This window comes from Atta cephalotes (assembly GCF_000143395.1).
Source record: "Atta cephalotes unplaced genomic scaffold scaffold00008, whole genome shotgun sequence".
Classification (NCBI taxonomy): Eukaryota; Metazoa; Arthropoda; class Insecta; order Hymenoptera; family Formicidae; genus Atta; species Atta cephalotes.
The window spans coordinates 2,124,476-2,144,784 of NW_012130072.1; the positions used below are offsets into that span (position 1 = coordinate 2,124,476).

The 20,309-nt window shown below is 29.5% G+C and overlaps 4 protein-coding genes and 1 non-coding gene across 6 annotated transcripts; 4 read left to right on the forward strand and 1 right to left on the reverse strand.

The window, feature by feature from the left end:
* The first annotated feature begins 243 nt into the window (after positions 1–243).
* LOC105627129 (probable uridine-cytidine kinase) lies at positions 244–3,744 on the forward strand. Its single transcript, XM_012208413.1, has 5 exons — positions 244–372; positions 1,067–1,323; positions 1,633–1,778; positions 1,864–2,010; positions 3,611–3,744. The coding sequence occupies exons 1-5, from the start codon at positions 244–246 to the stop codon at positions 3,742–3,744; spliced, it is 813 nt and encodes a 270-aa protein (XP_012063803.1).
* A 2,370-nt stretch (positions 3,745–6,114) lies between these two features.
* LOC105627128 (ubiquitin-like protein 5) lies at positions 6,115–7,704 on the reverse strand. The gene is made up of 4 exons (XM_012208412.1): positions 7,694–7,704; positions 7,365–7,560; positions 7,212–7,277; positions 6,115–6,455 (listed from the first exon to the last, which is right to left on the reverse strand). The coding sequence occupies exons 2-3, from the start codon at positions 7,540–7,542 to the stop codon at positions 7,234–7,236; spliced, it is 222 nt and encodes a 73-aa protein (XP_012063802.1). The 5' UTR covers positions 7,543–7,560; positions 7,694–7,704; the 3' UTR covers positions 6,115–6,455; positions 7,212–7,233.
* A 437-nt stretch (positions 7,705–8,141) lies between these two features.
* Positions 8,142–9,656, forward strand: LOC105627130 (stress response protein NST1-like). Its single transcript, XM_012208414.1, has 2 exons — positions 8,142–8,362; positions 9,050–9,656. Exons 1-2 carry the CDS (start codon positions 8,142–8,144, stop codon positions 9,654–9,656), a joined length of 828 nt encoding a protein of 275 aa, XP_012063804.1.
* An 810-nt stretch (positions 9,657–10,466) lies between these two features.
* Trnad-guc lies at positions 10,467–10,538 on the forward strand. Its single transcript has one exon. It is a non-coding gene; the product is annotated as a tRNA-Asp (tRNA).
* A 4,786-nt stretch (positions 10,539–15,324) lies between these two features.
* On the forward strand, positions 15,325–18,353 carry LOC105627131 (casein kinase II subunit beta). 2 transcript variants are annotated; one of them, XM_012208416.1, is made up of 5 exons: positions 15,325–15,347; positions 15,867–15,942; positions 17,183–17,285; positions 17,409–17,790; positions 18,245–18,353. In XM_012208416.1, exons 2-5 carry the CDS (start codon positions 15,871–15,873, stop codon positions 18,351–18,353), a joined length of 666 nt encoding a protein of 221 aa, XP_012063806.1. In that variant the 5' UTR covers positions 15,325–15,347; positions 15,867–15,870. The 2 variants fall into 2 exon arrangements, with proteins under 2 accessions (XP_012063806.1, XP_012063805.1); XM_012208415.1 differs by lacking the exon at positions 15,325–15,347 and adding an exon at positions 15,483–15,496.
* Positions 18,354–20,309: the final 1,956 nt, after the last annotated feature.

The window sequence follows — 20,309 nt, forward strand, 5'->3', positions numbered from 1 at the left end:
TGAACAGAACGCTCCCGGTACACACACGTGGTCGGCTTACGTACGCCGTTTTACGCTATTGCTCCTCTACCAGCAATCGCAGTCGATTGCAGTGCAGGACGGTGATCATCGAGATCCGCGTCAGTATCTAGAAACGCGTTGCAGGACAACATCCAGTCCTGGCAATCGTGCTCAACTGCGCGCCGGTGAAGAGCCATTTTCAACGACATCAAGTCGACATTTCCTCGTTCTTGTGTACTCGATATGGCAGATATGCCAGCGAACGTGGGTATCACGCGGAAAATGTCTTTCGGTATCAATGGCAAGCTCAACGGCGTTGAAAGCAAGACACCCTTCCTGATAGGTGTCTCCGGCGGTACTGCAAGTGGAAAGGTACTTATATCTTGCGTAGAATTATTATATTTGAATCATAAGAAAAGAATACATATTGTACATACACTTTAAAAAAATTGTCCGTAGTCTAATTTTTTAAGCGTTAAAAGATATTGTAGATAGGTATTTAATGAAATAAAATTTCTAGAATATAATGAATATAATTCTTATTTACAATTCCTATGAATATTTCTTATATAAAATTTTAATTTAATTTTATATAGTAGATATGAGTTTTACGATCTTAAAAAGAATGTATGTATTCTTAACTGATAATTCTAATTCTGATGGAATTAATTTGTAATATTTATTAAGAATACGACTGATCTTGAGATTGACAGAAGCTTAATGAAACACAATGAAGTATTAGATTAATGAAAGAAGATTAATAAATTAAATTATTTTTCAGAAATTCACAACTTTTTTACTTTCTATTTTTTTATTTCATTTTATATCATTTGGTATTCCATAATAACAGATGTTTCAACTTCCTTACTATTTTACTATTTTAACTTCCATAAACTCATGTTTTTTTAAAGCAACTGTAAAGTTTGTAAAAGAAAATATTATCTATAATCTGTAGTAGATTTTCTTTATATGATCATAATTTTTGCTTTATTTATTTAATATAAAGATTTATAAGAATGATGAAATCAAGAATATAATCATATAGTGACAAATTGTATTTTTTTAGTCTACAGTATGCAAGCGTATAATGGAAAAATTAGGGCAAGTCGACATGGATCATCAACAGCGTCGGGTAGTCTGTATATCACAAGATAGCTTCTATCGTGACTTGACACCTGCTGAGAAAGTGAAAGCTGAAAAGGGACAGTATAATTTTGATCATCCTGATGCCTTTGATGATGATCTAATCTTACAAACGCTGCAGGATATTCTTGCTGGTGTCAAATGTGAGATACCTGCTTATGATTACAGGACAAACAGTTTGTATGTGTTACTTTAATATTAAAGTTAAAAATTATCTTTAGATTTATAATTGTTTAAAATTATATTAATTAATCATTATACAACAACTATAAATCTAAAGATAATTTAAAATTATTTTTAGATTTATAGTTGTTGTATAATGCAGTGTACATATATATATAAAACATACAATTAATAGCAATACAGTAATTGTAATATAAAATTAAATCAGATCCAGCGAATTAAAAGATGTTTTACATATGATGATTTACATATGAAAATCTTAGGCAAATTGCAAAATTATAAACAAAAATTATGAATTTATTTTAGAATGAAAGATCAAGTTACCACAATATATCCTGCGGATGTGGTACTGTTTGAAGGAATACTGGTATTTTATTTTCCCAAAATTCGGGATTTGTTTCACATGAAATTGTTTGTGGATACTGATTCTGATACCAGACTTGCAAGGAGAGGTAATTCCGTACATATAATTTCAGTAATCTGAGTATCACTTGTCATACTTGTATCATATTATTATAATATTGTTGATGTCTTCAGTGCCAAGAGATATAAAAGAACGTGGAAGGGATTTAGATTATGTCCTGAATCAATATATGAACTTTGTAAAACCAGCTTTTGAAGAATTTTGTTTGCCAACAAAAAAGTTTGCAGATGTTATAATACCAAGGGGAGCAGACAACACAGGTAAATATATTATTATATGCATAATAATATTTTTATTGCTATTATAATTATTTGATATCTCTCGCTTAATGTTCATTAGTGGGTTTATTGTTTGTGAATTTAGTGTGTTTGTCAGATATATAAACATTTTTGATCTTTTTTTCTCGATTTTTATATATTGCATTTTATCATAATATTTCATTTAAAAAGATCTCGTGTTTGATTGTGATGATATTAATCAAAATTTATTTTTTCAAGTTTTCCTTCTGATAGATTAATTCAAAATGATATAAATAAGTAAAATATGCTTTGGTACTATAATTGATATTATTACTGGTTACAATAAAATTACAATGAGGATAAATGCAAAGCATTCTAGAGCTGCAGTTCTCTTTTTTCTTAAATGTAAACGCCAGAACATGAAATATATAAAAATGAAAAGAAATCATAATTATTTTACAAGAATTAGAAAATTAATCAACTATTAATGAAGTAATTAATAGTTTGATTGTGAATTAAAAATAATTAAGAAAAAGACTTTATAGGATTAAAATTTTAATAGCCAAAATCTGATAGATAATAAAGATTCATTTCTCTATGAATTATGATTATTGATTCTAATTTTATAATTTGAAAGTTTATAAAAATATTTAATATTGCAAAGTGAAATATATCTTGAATGTATAAATATTCTAATTTTTAGAATTAAGATAAATTATAATGAACATTCTCGTAAATATTTGATTTAAATCAATTAAAATTATTGAAATATAATTATTAATTATTAAAAAAATCACCCTCTTTACACAATCATTTGTAATAAACAAGATGCTTTCCAATTGCTTAATACATATCTCGATACAAACGTAGCAAATTCACATATTTTCACTATTGATAAATAATTTAACCCTTTTAATTATATATTTAATTACACATTCTTTATTATTATGATAATTTCAAAACCTTAAAAAAATAGAGTTATTTATTAACACAAAAAATATGTGAATTAATTTGCTACATTTATATCAAGATGTGTTAAACAATTAGAAAACAATTCAAGAATTATAGCGAATAATTAAATATGTATTCAGCAACAGTAATAATATTTATTATATTTTAACTAAAGAAAACTTGAAATTTTAAATTACATATATAATTTAATAAGATTAACAAGTCAAGATACATAATCATCTAATATGGAGATATCACACTTTTATTTGACACTTATCTATACATATGGGAGATATATTATACATTAATTGTACAGTTTGATATAATCGCTAAAATATCCAATCATTATATGAAATTTGGATGCAAATGTCAATTAATTATTTATACATTTAGTAATAATTAATGGTATACATCCAAATTTTATATATATATATATATATATATATTTGTTTTAATAATACGGGATTATTTACACAGTAAATTTTTATTTTCTTTTTATTTGTATATTTAAATTGCATCCATTCAACTTGTTATATATCTCATGGGTGCTGCCTGGTATGCCGTGGTTGTGGATGTCAGAGCTACACCTACTTGAACTAAGCGAAAGTTTAAAAGAGACAGAGAATATCTCACGGGAAACCTATATGGTCTGGTTGTTGTATGTTTGCAGTGGCAATAGATCTAATAGTGCACCACATCTGGGATATTATGCGTTTGAAAAACGCCGAAAACTCAGCCGGGCAGCATCCATTCTTCCACCAGCGTAGGCGTACTTCGGCCTCATCCGACACGCTCAGCAGATGACTTAAGCATGATAAGCTCACTCTGTCAAGCACTGCATTTTTTTCTAAATCACGCTCCTATGTATGACTGAATTCTATGAGACATTTTCCAATCTCTTTTTCTAATAATAAACGGAAAAGTAATGTCCGTTTTTGAATGCAGGATTACTCATCTTTATATCATCAATATATCAATTGGCAGTAACTTAAAAGAGATTAAGACATATACAACATAAATAGAATGTTGATTAAAAGAAAAAAACAAATAGATGTGATAAATACTTTTGCTATGATATTTGTCTAATTAGATTAGAACAACTTCTACCAATAATCATATAAAATATTGAACTTTTATATGAGACTTGATATTTACTAATGTCTAGAATTTTTATTTTTACTGTGATACACAAACGTTAGATTGTGATCAATTAAATATAATATGTCTTTAACAATTTTAATTTTATATGATGAAAACGGACATTGTTTATTCACCAATTATGTATTATGTTTCTTTGACGGATTATATCTTACACTTACATGGCGGAGAAATGGTGCTTTTTATGTACATTTTATTCTGATAAATACATTAGCATAAGAATTACGATTTTAAATCATTGAAAAATGCATGAAATTGTGTAAATCCACTAAAAAAATAGGTGAATTAAAAGAAGTTGGCAACAATACAGTCAACATAATTGAATTTTTAATTTTTTTCTGGAAAAATTCTTTTATTTTAATATTAAAAAATTTTTTTTTAATTTCTATTTTATATCAATATAATTAACATCGCCTTTTTATATTTCTCATGTCTACTTACTAAAGAAGTATATAATTTCTATATTCTTTTATATGAAAACTGTAATAATAACGTACTTAAACTATGTTGAATCATTTAGAATGAGAGGATAAGAACGATTGTTTTTAATTTATATTTTTTTCGTCATTTAACATTATTTATTTCTCAATTTTTAAATAAGAAGAAAATAAAATAAAAATTTAAAAATTTTAGAAATTTTTCGAAACGTTAGGAATTCAATTTTATTAAATGAATTTGTATGAAATGTTGTTTTTATTCGGCTATCCTTTACCGTTTATAACTTAATATCACTTAACTATCTAGGTGACTTAATCTTCTGGACAATGTCTCAAGTATTATATAAATGATAAAAGAAATTTAAGAATATGTATGAGTGTGCGATATTGTATCTGTGATATGTGTGTAAATCCGTATGTTGTGTACAAATGTATTTTAAATACCGCATACATTTTAACAGGGAATGGAAGAGTTATTTTATCGTTATTTTTAGTTACTTTTTATAATAACAATTTTTAATAATGATGTTGAAATTTTTTATGACTGTAATGACTAACTAAACAGTGAGATTATGCTGAGGTTAGAAAAGTCACTTTGAAAAATAAATTATCATTACGTGTTACTTATTGTAAAAGTAATAAATAATGACTCATTACTAATGAGTAATACCATAAAATTATTCCGTTACAAATTACATTAAAAAACAACGAGTTACAAATTATAAATTATTAATTCTTTCAATAACAAATGACTTTTCCGACTCGTTATAAGTAATTATGACTGTTCCAACTCTGGCGTTACACTAAGTCTGTTCTTTTTAACTGAATTTTTGCATCATTTTCTTTCTTCCTTTTTTCTCCAAGAAGAAGTTCAACCAAAAAGAATAGGCTTATTATTATAATAAAAAATTTGCAATATCATCACCAAATCATGATTATAAGGTAACTAAATAACTAAGTAATGGCAGTTACAGTAACTAGTTACTTCCATTTCCTGCATTTTAGACATCTCTATAAGACCATTCAATTTTTAATAACTTATATATTTTGCATTTGCATTTTGCATAATATTTTAGAAATGTAATCACAAGTATTTTCTAGCATAATTAAGATTCAATTTATCTAGTTTATAAACTTATCTTAAAATATTTATCTCTATTGCATTCTATAATATTAATTATTGTATGTCATTACATACATGATACGTCCAAATAGTTAATTTCTTTCTACAACAAAAATCTCGAAAGTTTTGTTTAATATAACTATGTAACTCTCAATAGAATGATTCTATAAGATCATATACACATCATTGTACCTCTTTCTTATTTTCGACAGGAGTGAGTCTTCAGTATAGAAATAATAATTATTAAATTTGAATTAAATTTCTGTTAAAATCTTTTGGTTCACTAACTTCTTAATTCATTAAAGTCTGTTAATTTGTTAATATATATAGCTTAAATTTTAGTAAGTTTTATTGAGAAGCTTCGATTTTGAGATTACTAATCTGCATCAATGAATACCTGTAGTTGAAAGAGTGCGAAAGAGAAAGAAAGAGAACACCAGTTCTGGGACACTTGCATATTGTTAATAAAAAAAAGAATAAAAAGATTTCTTGTATTTGCAAAACAGTATAAATACAAGTGTGTTATGCATAATAAAACCATACGTAATCCTAATGCGATCACAGTTATTATTTGAAATAGTAACAATTAATTCTTCAAATATCCACAATTTGATATTGTTCCAAAATGTATAATGATATAATATTGCAAATAAAGCAATTCATCTTATTCCTGACGTAATTGCGTATATATTCGTGATTATGTACTGATATTTCGTGATCTGTTGCAGTGGCGATAGATCTGATAGTGCAGCACATAAGAGACTTCTTAAGCAACCGAGGTAGACAAATGGTGGGACCTGAAAGTCCAATAAGCAGGGTAGAGGGATTATTCAAGAGGCCGCATTAATTTTTGAGACTTTAACATGCTTTAGTTAGAGTGATCCGCCAAGTCGTGTTTTATTTCAATACTCGGACATATTTTTTATATAATTTTAATTCTATAAAACAGAAGGGAAAATCTTTTTAGATCAATGTTTTAGAAGGCATCATTAATGATATTTTTAGCGTTTATATTTTGCAGTAATATTTGAGTAAAAATTATAGAATATTATAAAACTAAAAACTCTCTTATACTTAGATATTTATATAGAATATACAGGATGTAACCAAGATATGTAGCAGAGCTATATAAAAGCAAAATACATGCTGTAGAATAAAGATGTTCATATGCCTAACAAGATCATCTTTCTTATAGCATTATCATTTTGCTATACCTTCAAGTTACATCCTGCATATGCAAGTTGTAAAGGCACTAATATCAAAGAGCATTATATTATGTGTGGCACAATTGAAACTATTAATTTGTAGAATAAATTAGATATTGTTAAAATATAGCAATATTTATGAGTAATTACGAGGCTTGTATAATGCAAAAATAGAAATTTTCTTTGTTGACATTTTTGTGATCATTTAATATTTTATGTTTAACCATTTATTCTTCTATACATATACATTATATATTTAGATGTAGAAAAGAAAATAAAGTTTAATATATATTATATATTTAGACATAGAAAAGAAAATTTAATAATTATGATGTTAAAAATGCTTACGTGTAATGTTTTTTATATAAAATTATTGATAATAGAGTTCTAAGTTCATGCCGTCGTGTATCTCATCTGAGGCAGTGTATTAAGGAAAAAATTTCTTAAGAAATACAAGATATTTAACAGTATTTTGACTCGATTTTTCATAGTAAAGGATACAGTCCTGCAACTTTATATGGTCCTTGAAAATAGTATACCACTTCTTTAATACAATCTTCTCCCAGTGTGTTCCAGTTTGGGCGGCTATCAATTTTTTCAGGTCTCCTATGGTGTCGTCTGGGTTGCATTTCACTCTAACCTTTTTACCAAGACGGTCGTTGCACGTTATCTCTAACATTTTTTTAGGATAATTTTCCTAATAATATTACAATATTATTTTAACGTATAATTAATGTTTATTCATTTTTAATCGGTTAATTTCTGGATATCCAGAAATTGGGTACATTCGTTAAAAATTTTTTAATGTAAATTAAAAAAAGTACACTTACTGATAAAGTTTTCGCGAAAAAGTAGGTGAAAAGAATTTTAACTTTTCTTCTTGAAAATCAAAGTAATCTTAACTTTTTTTTCTTAAACATCAGAGCAAACGATTTGTGTTTTTTACGTTTTCGAGGTTAGGAGAAACACTGATGAATCGGACAATAATTGAAAAAAATGCTCGATCGATATACAATATTGATGATTTTATCCGCGGTCGGTAAAGATGATTTAGAGCCACTTATATACAAGAATTCAAAGTATATCGAGTCCGCCATGTTGAATTCCATCAAAAAAGCTAGGTACGTCGTATACTGTACGAGGAGACATCTCTCCTCGACAATGACATGTTGCTATGTTATTGCGAGGAAGATAGAGCGTTCGCGCTTTTCGACAAGGCTACGACAAAGGCTGCTACACGGCGAGACATCCGTATGAGAGTGTGCACCACCAGGCTCGATGGCGAAACCAGAGCGGCTTCGCTTTACAATTCTGGATGATTTGATACTTTTACGAGAGGTTTCGAGACAGAACCCATATGAGGAGAGCGACAGGTGGAAAACTGTTGCCGAGCGAGTCGTGAACGCGACGCAGAAGAACTTTAGTTTACGTTGCGTCAAAGAGCACGTCGATCACCTGCTGAAAATCTGGACTAGAGAAGGCCGCGCACATTTGAAGAAGTGAGTAAGCACATGTCGCTTTATTTTAATTAATTAACATAAGATGCATTGATAATTGATATGTCATCTATCCTTAGATTGTTTTCATTTTAGGAAATACAGAAGACACAAATGTCATTTTATCTTTGTTATGTATGAATACATAGAATGAAATGAAGAAGGATAGAACAATGTTTGTGTCAAGTGTTTTTTTCTAAAAAAAGGAAAGAAACCTTCTTAGATGTGTTAAAATAATTAAAAAAGAAAAGCTTCTCATTTAGCGACACTCTCATTTAGCCACACATGTGGTCTGTTTTCTGTTTCTGCACTAGACTGCACTAGAACTTTTTTTCTTGCTTTCGACAAATATAAAAAAAAACTACTCTCACTAATACATTCAAAATTCCAAGAATAAATAATCTAATAAAATTTAATAATATTTAATTTATTAACCTTAATTTTATTATTTATATAATCATTTTTATATTTTATTAAATTCTAAATTTAATGCACTATTCTACTAAATATACCTACTTCATTTTAAGTTCCAAAGTGTAAACTGGTTTAGTCACAAAAAACAGACCTAAGAAAAATAGAGTTTGTGTCATGAAATCACTTCTTGTTTTCTGTTCTGTTGAAACATGAACATAACTTCATGGTTATAAAGAGATTTTCGAATGTTTTTATTGTATCTTGGCTAATTTTTAGGTCAGGGACTGAGGAACAGTACAATGAAAAAGAAAGTTTGCTACAGCAAATACAAGACTTGCAAAAAGAATTTAGGCGTTCTGGCAAAGGCTCTAATGCACAGAAATCAAGACAGAGAGATGTGACTTTAGAGAATATTTCTGATACCCTAGAAGTGATAATAGAAGAACCGACTGTACCAACGGTAGCATCTATACCTTCATTCACATCTTCAACATTCTTGCCAATTGCTTTACCATCGCCAACTTCATCATCTTCATCTTCGTCGTCGACTCCACTAACTTCAGGGAGCCCATTGCAGTCACCAAACATGTCACCATCGAGAACAGGTGGCCCAATAAGAAACAAAATACGCCACGATGCGTTGAAGAAATCGACGTTGCATTTTTTGCAAGAAAGACATAAAAAGGAAGTAGAATTTCAAGAGAAACAATTCCACTTGGAGGAGAGGAGAATTCAACTCGAGGAAGAAAAATTTAAAATGGAAAGAAAAGAACGCGAAGCAAGACTTGAATTGGAAATCGAAGAAAGGAGACAAAGGATCGCTGTATCCAAACAGAAACAAGAGATTCTCGAAATATTGTTACAATTAATACATAAACCTTGATTATTTTTGTAGCTTTTCTTTGTTTTATTGATTTATAAATAAAATTATTGTTAAAAAGATATGTATTTTTGCACAAAGATACTTATTTATACATACATAAAAGAAAAGATAATTGAAAGAATAATTGAAAAGTGTGAAGAGATTTTGATTACGCAAAACATTTAATTCAAATAGTATTCCTAGAGTTGGAACTTTTTTAAAAAATAATTCATTACCGTTATTCTTTATAAAAAGTTATTCATTATCTATTGAGAAAAGAATTTTGTTATCATTTCTCAAAAAATACCGAGTTGCTAAAATTTCTAATGCTTTAATATTTTTTTAGAGTAACATCCAATTAATTATATTATTAATTCACAACATGATTAAACGTAATACTCCATTCTTTTTAATTCGCTTATACATACACATTTCATACATATTTATTATATATGTACAAAATAATTATTATATTGATTATGGTTATTTAAAAATTAACTGAATATATGGTTACAGTTACAAATGAAAAATATAGCGTCGTTACCAATTTTTTAACAGTTACAAATTAGCTACAACGGTAACAATGTTACAAATCACACATTATTGCTCAATTCTGAATTATATTATTATAAGTATAATTAAATATCTTTTTTGTTATGAAAATGAAAACAAATGTTTGAAAGAATAATACACAAATATATCAATATGAACGTTTTCTTTAGATAACAAATTCAATTGTATTATTTAAAATTCTAAGATATATATGTTCTATATTTATTATAAACGTACTTAAAGACTAAGACTGCAATTTTTCAAACTTGTGTTCAGAAATCCTCGATAGTATAGTGGTTAGTATCCCCGCCTGTCACGCGGGAGACCGGGGTTCGATTCCCCGTCGGGGAGATTTTCTTTTAATTTTTTTTCCATTACAATATATATATATATAATTTAATATATTTATTATTATTATTATTATTATTTATTATTATTATTATTAATATATATATATAATTTTTATTCATTACAATATATATTTTATTACTTTGTTTACTACCAATTGCATTATTAGTAAATCTTTGTAATCTTAATAATTAAAATAATAAAAATATATTATCTCAATATAAAGGGCAGTTTATATGTTATCTAGGACTCATTAGTTATATATTGCAGCACCTCTGTAATAATCTAGGATTCTAATCATGCCGTGTTCTAATATTCACTGCCGGTTTTGAAAATCTATAGTTCATGCTATTGTAGATTTTCAGTACTGTATATCGAATGATATTGGATTCAATATTCAATTCAATTAACTTCAATTAACTTCAATTAGAAGATCAGAAGTTTGTTTTTATTCCTGTACTCTCTAGATTGATAAACACGTTGCAATAATTTGAAGTGAAATAAATATACGTTATTTCACTTCAATTTATTGCATTAATTTAGAGAGTGCAGAAAGAAAAACTCTAGAATTCATGTCAGCTTATGTAAGCTTTCCAACGAGATATTTTGTTTCTTACTGATTGTTTCTTATTGAACACGGATAGAATGATTCTTGTGTCTCTCTTGCTGGAAAGCTCCCTATGTTAACTCATATGCATTCATGTACTCTGATATCCATAAACCTTATGACTCCTGCATACAGAACGCAGCATTGTACTAACCAATGGTGCTTTCCAATTGCTTAACACATCTTAATATAAATGTACACAGAAATGCACAAAGTGTATCATCAATTAGATCAGAGTGTGTACGCTGTGCATGGTTGAAATCCATTCCGGATAGAATTAGATAATATAGCTTTTTCCGCCTGTATTAAATAAAAAAAGTAAAAGTGCCGGCTACTCAACGTCTTCCACCTCATTTATATGCCGCCGCAGTTAGAGGCTCCGCACAGTAACAGGGAACAGAGAACAAAGAATAATGGTGCGGCCATAATAGAAGGAATTAGGAATAAAAAATAAGGATTCTATCTTCAATCTATCAGAAATCGTATATTCCCATGTATCCGATTTCTGATAGATTGAAATCTTTATTCCTTATTCCAAATTCCTTATTTCTTTTATTGTGGCTGCATCTTAAGAATTTCAATCTATCAGAAACTGTGTATTCCATAATACATGATTTCTGATAGGTTGAAATTCTTATTCTCTGTTCTCTATTCCTTTTATTGTATGGAGCCCCTTAGTAACATGTAAAAATTTAAAGTCTAAACACAATAGGCACAGACAATAGGGAATAACAATCAGAGCTCTGGTATATAAGTTCGATATTATATCTCAAAGCTCTGATTGGACAGTTCGTTATTCCCCGCTTCCTGTGCCTATTGCCTATGCCTATTGTGTTTAAGCCTTAATTGTCACTAGAAAACACAAACATTATACAGACCTTGAGAGATGTGTAGCGTTGTGTCGACGATAACGGACAATTGGAACGCAATTTGTATCGCCGTGTGAACGAAAGTGTCTAGGGATATTGCAATTGGAAACCCACTGTGACGCGTTTCCTAGTTGCCTAGTTAGTTACTATTAGTTGCTATATTGCGTACCGCGTACCATGGTCCATGTAATCGCATCTTAAAGGACAGAAATATCTTTTATCCTCTTTTGACACATGCGCAGAAAGAAGAAAAGCTACTAAGCAGGACAGAAATATATATAGAAATACATCTTCTGTCTCTCAGATCTTGCTCACACTTTCCACTCGTTGTTTGGATAGGCCAGTCCCCTTCCAGTAGTATAAGTTCTATGCTGATATCAAATCTAACGGAACAGCAGATGGAACGAGATCGCAGAAGAATATTATTGGTATTAGCAGCAGCCAGAATGGTAACAGCAACATTAGGATTAGCATTAGCAGCAGTTGCACTTATGCAAGAATTAATAGATTCTTCTGAAAGCAGCGATGAAGATGATGAAATATTAGAAGTAATGGAAAGCTGTAGGAATACAAATCTTGAAAGGTATGTACGGAAAATCATAAATTATGTGGAAAAAATAATACTAGTGTTAAGGAAAAGTTTTTGAAGCTCATTTATATTATTCAGATATATAATTTACTAATATTAATGATTTCTCTTTTTGAAGGGAAGAATTATATTTTATCATGTCTTGCAACAAGTTTTACATTATTTTAATACAGTTACGGTAGCAAGTATCCTATTCTGTAACTTGTTAAAACATTAACGACATTGTTGTACAGTTTTTTATATCATAAAATATCTGCGCAACGATGTCGTTACTGTCTTATGCCCATCAATGTAGCTTTAATCTCAGTTTAACTTACTCTTTGTCTTTTTCTAGTTCTAAAGATTAATCTACATTGATGGAAATGGACATTAAGGAGTTATAGAAGGAGTTATAGAATATGTTCCAAATTTACTGCCAGCACTGAAAATGCTACAGTTTACGTTACGTGCACTATAGATTTGCAGTACTGGCAGTCAATTTTGGAACACAGCCAGAATAGAGGTTCTACACAAATTTTTGTATAACACGCACAGTATATAAGAGAATTAATCAATCATAATCCTTTCTTTTCTTTCATTTCATAAAAAAGAAAAATTTTGATTGGTTGATTCTTTTGTGCACAATATGTTATAAAAAGATTTGTTCGCGTCATACTCCATGCAACATGCTTCAATATGTTCCTATCATAGCTCTTACTTACTCTAACGAGCGTGTTTGAATGAATGGAAACTACGATTGGAGGAAGTAGGAACATGTTAGAGCATGCGATGCAAACAAACCTAAAATTTCTGTTGTAATCTTTGGGATGTTTCTTGAAACCTTTGTCTTATCTTATATTAAGCCAAGATTAAAATTAAAAATAATGTGGCACAATTAATTTCCAGAGGGCTTATTCTTGAAACAAGATAAAAAACTCTACAAAAATAAATGCGAATTTACTAGAATAATTTCATATTAATTAACACTTAATAGATTTCCTTACTTTTGTCACTTTTACTTTTGTATATTTTCACTTTTGCAATTTTCATTTTTGTAAATTTTTTACTTTTGTAAATTTCACTTAATTTCAAGAATCATAATAAGTGAATTAATTGTGAATCTTGAAATGAAGTAAAAATTACAAAAATGAACAAATTCATTAGAATATTTTATTGGTTATTATCACTTAATGAATTAACTTAATGAATTGGTTTGTTTTTGTAATTTTCACCTTATTTTAAAATACATAATCAGTTCACTAGGAACTTATTACAATTCTTAAAATAAAGTGAAAATTATAAAAATGAACAAATTCATGAACGAATTCAATTCATTAATGAGTACTGGTCAAAAAAATTAAAATATTTATTGGAATATTTATAATTTGTTGATCAACATATAGTGAATTTGCATTGATATTAGAATATTTATGATTCATTAATTAATATTTAATGAATTTGTTTATTTTTACTATTTTTTTGCTTCAAAATATACAATTTATTCTCTAATTGATTGTCTATTACATTGCTAATTAACAAAAACGAGATAATAATTTCTCATCAGTCGTAATTACTATCCGAAGGATATGAGTGGACGTATCTAATTGAGACATGTGCATCTGAAATTCTCCTCAATCTATTAGGTTCATATATTCGTGGGAAAAGTTCGTGGCGTTTTTCACGTTATATCTAACGCCACAAACTTTTTCCCACACCGAATATTAAAATCCTTATACCGAAATATGTTTCTAATAAGATAAAATCTTAATGTTCTTATTCTGAATATTTTCATCATTGTGTGGGCGTTATTGGAATATTAAGAAAAATACAATTATTTTTGTCGGTTCATATTAATTTTATGTCCAGAATGCTAGAAATCGTTCTGAGATTTCGGATAGAGAAAGAATTAACAAATCATATTTGACTTTATTAAACAGACCTGTATTGTAGGCTGGTTCATAATCCGTTTTTAATTCAAGATCATTTTAAGCACAGAAAACAGCTTTGCAACTGTTGTAAAATTCTTGAAGGTTTGTACATTTCGATCCAGTGAAGAACTAAGGGCAAGACCAATTATATTGAAGAATTTTCCAACAATTGCAAAGCTGCTTCTCTGCTGAACATTTTAAGATGCTAATATAAATTTGATTGGTTTGCGACATCTTAAGACTGTATTTAAGAAGATCTTGAATATAAGAATCGAATATAAATATCGCCCTTTTTAAACTTCGCTTTATATGTGTATCACTAATGCATTGGCGACTACTATGTTCGCATTTGCGTATTTATTGAACCAATCAGAAAGGTATTGTTTTCCTTCTTGAAATGGCCAGCAATCATAATAATGAACCCAACATTATACTAGATTCATACTACATATAATATCTGATGTATGTACAACTCTGGGAGTTGATTGTATATCTTGAAATGAGATGAAAATGCCAAAAGTGAGTAAATTCAGTTACTGACCAATTATGAATATTCTGATGAATTTGTTCATTTTTATAATTTTCATTTCATTTCGAGATACACAATCGATCCCCAGATATTCAATAGAAGAATTTGTCTCCTAGAGAAAATATCGCTAACTAGAACTGAATTCTTTTATTGGATATTGTGCGCAGTGTGAATGATGTGAATCCAGCATTAAACAGATCTTATAATGTTTCGCGATACGCCGGAAGATGGCGGAGGCGATGCGCGCGCACCAACAGCGCCAGCTATACTCCGTTCGGTTGAGCAAGCGTGGCTAATCAAAGCACCAAAAGGTAAGCCGCGAGGGCTGTTTATTTTTGGTTTTTCGTCGGGTAGCTGTGCTCCGCGTTGGCAATTTGCACGAGTAATGCGCTTCCTGGCCGCGTCCTATTGTGCATCGTGCTCGAAAAACAGCTGACGAAGCAGCAATGACCACGGAAACGTAGGTGTGAACGCGCCGGACGGGCCGTAACTTGTCGGGCATCTTGCCTAGTAAAGCGAGCTCCATTGCACACCCCCGCGTTACCCTCCGTCCTACGTTTATCTGTCTGTACGTCCGTCCGTTATTCTCACCTCCGTCTCTCCCTATCGCATCCCGCGTTCGCGCTATTCTAACCAATTTTGCCTGCACACAATGTGGGCAACGACGACGACGCGTTCACACACCGTGTGAAGGAGCCACCGAGCGAACGAGAAAGCGTGACTGAGCGTGACACGTGCAACCTCTTCATCGGGCCTTGGTCGCTTTTCTCCCCGCTTACTACGCCTAACACTTAATAACGGAATTCTCCCCTCGGTTTCTTCTGCCGCAGGAAAATGAGCAGCTCCGAGGAGGTGTCCTGGATCTCGTGGTTCTGTGGTTTACGCGGGAACGAGTTTTTTTGCGAGGTGAGTGATCAGGAGCGCAACATCAATGTTACCTTCGGTGTATTTAAAAATTGAGCAATACATATCTTTTGACACATTTTTATACATATTTTTTTAGACAAATTTTTTAAATCTTTAAATTTTTCCAATTGTGCGAATTGTAGGTAGGTTTGTTTTTTTTATTAAACAGAACTTATATGTTTAACTTTTTCCTTTTCACTTTGTTTATTTCAAAGTCATATATTTTGTTGTGTCCATGATGCTAGAATGTTCCATAATCTCACATAGAGTAGAAATTAACAGATCATGTTTGAACAATGAGATTGGTCAATTTTCTATCTGTTTAAAAATTTATAGTGTTTTCTAGCATGATGAATACATGAAGTCTAAAGTTTCACATTAATGCTTCAACATGTTTCAACATTGTCCTATTAGCCCTATTAGCTCCTTTTTACTCCAAGGAGATAGAATGAATAAGAGTTATGGTAACAATATGTTGGAACATGTTGGAACATGTGATGCAAACAAATCTCTGTTTTCTATAGCTCAACTAGTACATACTTTTAGAACTTAAATAGGTATATGGAATAGGTATATGTTTGATATTCAGCAAAAGAAAGGAGTAAAAAACAGACTTGTGTTTAATACTGGAAAACCAAATTATTATTATGTCCTTTTGGCATAATTAATTAATAATGTAAAAATAAACAAGAGTGGAATCAGGATTACAAGAAATATTACTTCATTTTCCTATTCATAATCATTTCATTAGCCATCTTATTACATATATGACTGATGTTTTAAAATATTAATATTTAAATAACTTAATTCTTTTTCTAACTTTATAATTTTTTATTATAATAATTATATATTTTAAATCCTAACACCTTTCCATGCAAATTATGTCTCATTAAGCATTAGGTACTGCATTTTCATATATTTTGTATCATTAATTTATCATTTAATCACTGTTAAAAATTGTATCACTGTTAAAAATTAATTAATGTCCTCTCTTTTTTGTAATTTATTTTAGTAGTATTTTTCAAACTAATTAAGAGAGTAAAAAGATAACATAATAAACAGATAGATCTCCATTTGTGAATGGAGAATTTATTATGAATTTATCAAGATATTGCTTAGTAGACAAAGTTTATTTATTATTAAAAGTGTATTTCCAATTTCTTTCTAGCACATTTTTGAATCCAAAAATAAAATATCAGACTTTTTTACTATTTATTTATTTCATTTAAATCTTATCTAGGTGGATGAGGACTATATTCAAGATAAATTTAATTTAACGGGGTTGAATGAACAAGTACCACATTATCGTCAGGCATTAGATATGATTCTTGATCTTGAACCTGGTAAGTTTTTAAAACAACCTGTTTTAATAACAAACTGAATTATTATTGAGTGTATCAAATAATTGAAAACAAAGTATGTATATGTCATATGATTATTTCTAACATTTCTTGTTCAATTTTTAGATGATGATCTGGACGATAATCCAAATCAATCAGACTTAATCGAGCAGGCTGCAGAGATGCTCTATGGTCTCATCCACGCACGTTATATACTTACCAATCGTGGCATTGCTCAAATGATCGAAAAGTACCAAGCGGGCGATTTTGGTCATTGTCCACGAGTTTATTGTGAATCCCAACCAATGTTGCCACTGGGGCTTAGTGATGTTCCTGGCGAGGCAATGGTCAAGAGTTATTGTCCTAAATGCATGGACGTTTATACACCGAAGAGCTCGAGACATCATCATACTGACGGAGCGTATTTTGGAACGGGATTTCCACATATGCTATTCATGGTCCACCCTGAATATAGACCAAAACGTGCGGCAAATCAATTTGTACCTAGGTAAGTATCAGATTACACATATAAAAGTATTTTTAGTAATGGAATAATTAATTGCATGGCAAAAGAGATTAAAGTTCAAAATACTGTTTTTGGTTGGAGGAAAATTTTAAACTAGAATTTCGTTATTTTATGATTAAATTATATAAATAAAATGAAATCATATTTATATAATAAATATATTTAATATTTAAAATTTTTTTCTATAGATTCTATCAATCTTGAATGATTAGATTTATTTTTATTCATTATTGTCTATATGAACAAAATAATCATTAAATATAAAAGATAGAGATGATTGGCTGATGATCAACCTTAATCTTTTTTTGCCGATATTTTTGCCAACATATTTTATTGCATTTACTTAAGCATATGTAGCATGTATTCATTTTAAATGTGTGAAACTAAATTTTTCGCGTATAGAATATGAAATTAAAAGATAATTTTTATTTTCCAGATTATACGGCTTTAAAATTCATCCTGTAGCATATCAGATTCAGCAACAATCTGCGTCCACGTTTAAAGCACCATTACGGGCTCTCAACTATAATAACGGGAAACGTTAAAATTATCTTCGGAGTAGCCTAGAATACTTCCTTTCATTACTCGCAATTCCTAATTTCGTCCTTAAAGATTTAAATAAAATATTTTTTATATCTCTGTTTCCTCAATATGTTGTCGCGCGAGGAAGAATACGTTCTACAAAGCCGCTCATAACTTTTTCGATTCGTTCATTGTCTCGACGCTCTTAAATTCTTGACATTGTACGAAGAGAAGAGAAAAACGAGGAAGAGAGAGAGAGAGAGAGAGAGAGAGAGAGAGAGAAAGAAAGAAAGAAAGAAAAAATCAGAGAGGAGAGCGAGCGTTTAGTTCCATCGTGTGAATCATTGTCATATTAATTTAAATTGTAGCAACAGTAATTTTCGTGAAGAACCAATATGATGTTTGTATAGAAACTTTGAGCATTATTCATTAAAAATAGAGGGAAGGAGAAAGAAAACACGCTTAGAATAATTACTAGATCATAAATAAGAAGAGAGATGATGATTATAAATAGAACACATACCCGTTTTGTACGAATCGCTTGTGTCATCATATTTGCTGCCAAGTAGTTCCTAAATATGTGCAGGAGCGGACTTCCTGGAAAAGTTGAGAAGCGAATAGTACCGGGTTTACATTAGTTCTTTTCAAGACGAGAGATAATGTATAAAGGAGAGAATAGCTATTAAGTATAACTTAATTTAATCGCCGAGTAATTTGTGCGTGAACTGTGACAGAAACGATTTATTATTATTAACAATTGCGTAGATAGTGGACAATTTACAACAAAAACTGTAAAGCGTGAGACAATATTTCAGAGGAGAAGGAGAAGCTTCAGAAACGAAGACTGTGCATTTTCCAATGAGAGAGAAGAGGACTAAGCCGACTGTTTCGGTTTCTATCACAGTTCCCGAGACATTTTTATGGACATTTAGCATCGGTGGGAGGACAATTTCGCAATAGGAGATAAAATTCTGTGTACGCCATTTTTAACATACAGCAGCAAAACTACTATTACTAGCATTTCCTTCATTTTTGTATTAAGTACAATCGTTTGTGAAACGATGAGATTGAGTCAAATAGATTTCATATTTTTAAATCGGTCGGTATTAAGGAAAACTGTTGTATTGTATTTTCCACTTTAAATTAAAATATTACTTATTTACACATTCTTTTTCTTTTATAATTTATATAACAAATTCATTTAAAAATAGATTTGCATAAATGTGTCATTTAATTACTATCACCATATATATATATGTCAATTGCATTTACATATAAATTATTAGATCGGTATATTTGTCCGCAATTTGTATCTCACACATATACAAATACAGTTAATTTTTATAAGATTAATGTTAACGTCTCAACTGTGATCGAGCGATTCATTTTTCACTGATTTTTTGTTGCTTATGTTCTACGTAAGTTTTAAAAAAAGTATATTTTCCATGCGTTAACAATAAGAATACAAATTTCTCGTCCAAAAATTCCCTAAATATCAATCGATCAGCGAAACAGTTGTCGAACTTGCACTATGAAAAATTTTATGTTGAAATTTAAAAATCAAATAAATTTGCTATTATCAAATCTTAAAAGACCGACTAATTAATTTCTTTATTTAAAAAAAATACGCGAATAATTCGATATAAATTTAATTTAAGCTTATTCTATTAATTACTTGATCATTAAAAATATTTATTACTTATATATGCTTAATACTTTTATTTAAGAATATAAATAATATTATTTACATATAATCAAATTACATATAATATATATAATGAATAATATTCTAGTAATATACCAATATTATTATAATGTATTTCATAAAATATAAATCAATTTTTATGTATATATATATATATATATATATATATATATATATATATATATATAGTAGTACTATAATACGTACTACTAGTTACTACGTACCGTACCGGTAACGGTACGGGTACGGTTACGTTCTTACTAATTAATTACTT